The sequence below is a fragment of the Cebus imitator genome, unplaced genomic scaffold (assembly GCF_001604975.1).
Source record: "Cebus imitator isolate Cc_AM_T3 unplaced genomic scaffold, Cebus_imitator-1.0 Scaffold216, whole genome shotgun sequence".
Taxonomy (NCBI): domain Eukaryota; kingdom Metazoa; phylum Chordata; class Mammalia; order Primates; family Cebidae; genus Cebus; species Cebus imitator.
Genome location: NW_016107531.1, coordinates 169521 through 173522, shown reverse-complemented (window position 1 = coordinate 173522; position 4002 = coordinate 169521). Strand labels below are relative to the sequence as shown.

General features: G+C 45.2%; 1 protein-coding gene across 1 annotated transcript in view; it reads left to right on the top strand.

Annotated features, from left to right (window-relative positions):
• Positions 1–2523: 2523 nt before the first annotated feature.
• The window catches only part of GLE1 (GLE1 RNA export mediator), a 19486-nt gene continuing 18007 nt past the window's right edge, over positions 2524–4002 (top strand). Inside the window, exons 1-3 of the mRNA XM_017548951.2 lie at positions 2524–2749; positions 3200–3260; positions 3505–3759. Of these exons, the coding sequence (XP_017404440.1) occupies positions 2550–2749; positions 3200–3260; positions 3505–3759 (516 nt within the window). The 5' untranslated portion in view covers positions 2524–2549. The remainder of the gene's footprint in view (positions 2750–3199; positions 3261–3504; positions 3760–4002) is intronic.

Sequence of the window (4002 nt, the reverse complement as noted above, 5' to 3'; positions counted from 1 at the left end):
CAATCTTGCATGTTCTTCACGTGTACCTCAAAACCTAAAATGCAATAAAAAAAAAAATCAGACAATTCCAAAAAAAAAAACAAAAACAAAAACAAAATCATTATAGCACAGGCCGGGCACGGTGGCTCTCACCTGTAATCCCAGCACTTTGGGAGGCCGAGGTGGGTGGATCATGTGTGGGCGGATCACTTGAGGTCAGGAGTTCGAGACCAGCCTGGCCAATATGGTAAAACCCCGTCTCTACTAAAAATACAAAAATTAGACAGGTGTGGTGGTGCACGCCCATAATCCCAGCTACTTGGGAGGCTGAGGCTGGAGAATTGCTTGAACCTGGGAGATGGAAGTTGCAGTGAGCCGAAATCACACTGCTGCACTCCAGCCTGGGTAACAAAGCAAGACTCCATCTCAAAAATAAATAAATAAAATTATAGCACAAATACCTGGCTCTTGGCTGTTTTGATCTAATGACCAGGGGAAGAGGGCAAGAGTTGACTGTTTAGTTTACAAACATTTAGCCAATAGTTCCGTTTTCAGTCCCATGAGGCCCACCTATAGGAGTTGTAGCATTTCCCAGTCTTGAGACTCTGCAGTTCGGCTAGTAGATTGGCTCTCTGCTCCCATGAGGCATAGTCTGCTTATGTACATTTGTGTGTGTGTGTGTGTGTGTGTGTGTGTGTGTATTCTTGGGTTTTCTCAGCTCTGCTCTATCATTTATTGCTTCTCTCTCTATATATATTTTAAGACAGAGTCTCGCTGTGTTGCCCAGGCTGGAATACAGTGGTGCAATCACTGCTCCCTGCAGCCTTGACCTCCTGATCTCAGGCATTCCTCCCACCTCAGCTCCTCCTACCTTCTTAATAGCTGGGACAGCAGGTGTGCACCACCACACCCAGATAATTTTAAAATTTTTGGTAGAGACGGGTCTCTCTTTGTTGCCCAGGCTGGTCTCAAATTCCTGGGGTCCAGTGATCGTCCCACTTTGGCCTCCCCAAGTACTGGGATTACAGACCTCAGCCACTGCATCTGGCCACTTTTCCACTGACTGTTTTCCAGAAGGATGTAGAAGGTTTTTCCTTGTTGGTGACCTCTCTCGTGCTCTGTGTGGTGTTATATCTTTTTTTCTTTCCAATTCTCACTTTAACAGAGTCCCATAGAAGAGGATATATATGCTTGTTTTCAATATGCCTTCTTGCACTGGAAACTTTAAAATAAGTTTTAAGACTGGGTGCAGTGGCTCATGCCTATAATTCCAGCAGTTTTGGGAGGATAGCTTGAGGTCAGGAGTTCCAGACCAACCTGGGCAATATAGTGAGACCCTGACTCTACAAAAAATTTGAAAATTAGTCAGGTGTGGTGGTGTGTACCTGTAGTCCTAGCTACTCAGGTGGCTGAGGTGGGATGATCCCTTAAGCTCAGGAGCTCAAGGCTGCAGTGAGCTATAATTGTGCCATTGCACTCCAGCCTGGATGATACAGTGAGACCCTGTCTCAAAAATAAATAAATAAACAAAATAAAATATAATACTTTTTTTTTTTTTGAGATAGAGTCTTACTCTGTCACCCAGGCTGGAGTGAGGTGGCACAATCTTGACCCACTGCAACGTCCGCCTCCCGGGTTCAAGCAATTCTCCTGCTTCAGCCTCCTGAGTGGCTTGGACTACAGGCACGTGCCAGCATGCTCAGCTAATTTTTTGTATTTTTAGTAGAGATGGGGTTTCACCATGTTGGCCAGGTTGGTCTCAAACTCCTGACCTTGGAATCTGCCCACCACAGCCCTGCAAAGTGCTGGGATTACAAGTGTGAGCCACCACCCTCCACCATCATATGTTTTAAAATAGAATAACATAATGTTTTAACAATATCTTTTGACATATCTCCATGCTCGTTGGCATCTTGTTGTCTTTAAGGGCTGCACAGTATTCTCTGGTGTGACTGTACTCTAATACATGTCATCATTCCCCAGTTAGGTGGTTTTATATTTATTACTGTTATCAACAGGGCTGATATTCTTATATGTATATCTTTGCGTGTACATACAAGCATTTCCTCAGGTGTCAAAGTGTCAAAGGATAGATACACTTCAAATTTTGATACTAAAATGTCAGATTGCCTTTAACGATACGTGAGTACTTTCATGAAATGATAAATGAAATATCTGATACCCTTAGGTACTAAGGAAAAGGACTTCCCTCAGTGGAGGTCCAGGAGAAAATCTTCTAGGCAGAAGCAGGGAGATAGGAATGTATATAGCCTGTTTATGGAATTAGAATGATTTCCGTAAATTACGAAGGAAGCCCGGTAAGACTACACAGGATGGAATCTTAATAGTGCATGGCTGTTTGATGCCGTGTTGCTAAATTCCTGTCTGTTCCCAGCTGGTACTAGAGTGACATAAACCATATGGGGCAAATTGGAAGAGCTTTCCAAAACAGCTGAGTTTACAAGATCAAGCAAAAGGAGACAGAAGACTCCTGCAAAGGTTCTGATTCCATGCCGTTAAGTATCTCTGATGGTGTTAGGGGCCATTGGGCAGGTAGTCCACAGAGGTGAATGATCAAGGTGTTGAAGGAGCTCCATAGAGCAGGTGCTGAACCTTTTCAGGAGGGCCTAAGGCAATGGCAGGAGGAGCAGGAGAGGAAGGTGCGAGCCCTCTCAGAGATGGCATCTGAACAACTGAAGCGGTTTGATGAACGGAAGGAACTGAAGCAGCATAAAGAATTCCAGGACTTGCGGGAAGTAATGGAGAAAAGGTGAGTCTCCCTGAATTATGACTGATGTGTTCAACTGGAACTCTTTCCCAAGAGGGCTTCCAAGGGGAAAGAGTTGAACAATTTCTTAGTCCTTAAATATCAAAGTAAAATAGGTAGAGAAGTTTATAACCTGGAAAAATGATCAAACTTGGAAAGACAACAAAAGTAACACAAAGAAGGAGGCTTTTAGCAGAGGTAAAACAATTTTACGGGCACTGTGGACCACACCTGTAGTCTCATTTACTAGGGAGGCTGAGGCAGGATTGCTTCAACCCTGGGGTTTGAGGCTGTGGTGATAGCCACTGCACTCCAGCCTAGGCAACATAACGAGACTCCATCTCTAAGAAAAAAGAAAGAAAGGAAGGGAAGGGAGGGCGGGGAGAGGGAGAGAAAAGAAAAACAACTTTAGGAAATATTCCTGACTGTTCCTCCCTACCATTGTTCCTGCAGCTCGAGAGAAGCCTTGGGACACCAAGAGAAGCTAAAAGCTGAGCACCGTCACAGAGCAAAGGTCAGAGCCTGGCAAAATTTGTGTGGGTGTATAGTCTGTCTATAACCTGCCTAGAGAGCCAGGTTTTGGCAGATGGTCACATGGTGGATCTGGGCCATATTATATCTGTGTGTGACTAACTCTGGGATGTCCTTTTCCTGCTCTGAGCCCATCTGTGAAAATATGTAGCCCACATAGAATTTGTGGATTATAGAAAGAGAGGAAGCCCAGGAGCCCCTCAGAAGTCATTCAGCCCTTTCTACAGATTCTCAACCTGAAGCTGCGGGAGGCAGAGCAGCAGCGCGTGAAGCAAGCGGAGCAGGAGCGGCTTCGGAAGGAAGAAGGCCAGGTCCGCCTGCGGGCCCTCTATACTCTGCAGGAGGAAATGCTGCAGCTCAGCCAGCAGCTGGATGCTTCTGAGCAGCACAGAGGCCTGCTTAAGGTCGACCTGGCTGCCTTTCGGACCCGAGGCAACCAGCTATGCAGCCTCATCTCAGGGATCATCCGGGCCTCTTCAGAGGTGAGGAGGGCTTCAGAATGATTCATTGCTGTCTTTGAAATGGAAGACCTTAAAAGCAAAATTATTTTCTGACTTAAAAAGTAATATCTGCTATCAGATTATTGGGGGAAATACCAAACATTACTTGTTATCTCCATATCTCTTTACCTAGAAGTAACCATTGTTTTGTTTTTTTTTTTGAGACGGAGTTTCGCTCTTGTTGCCCAGACTGGAGTGCAATGGCGCGATCTCGGCTCACTGCAA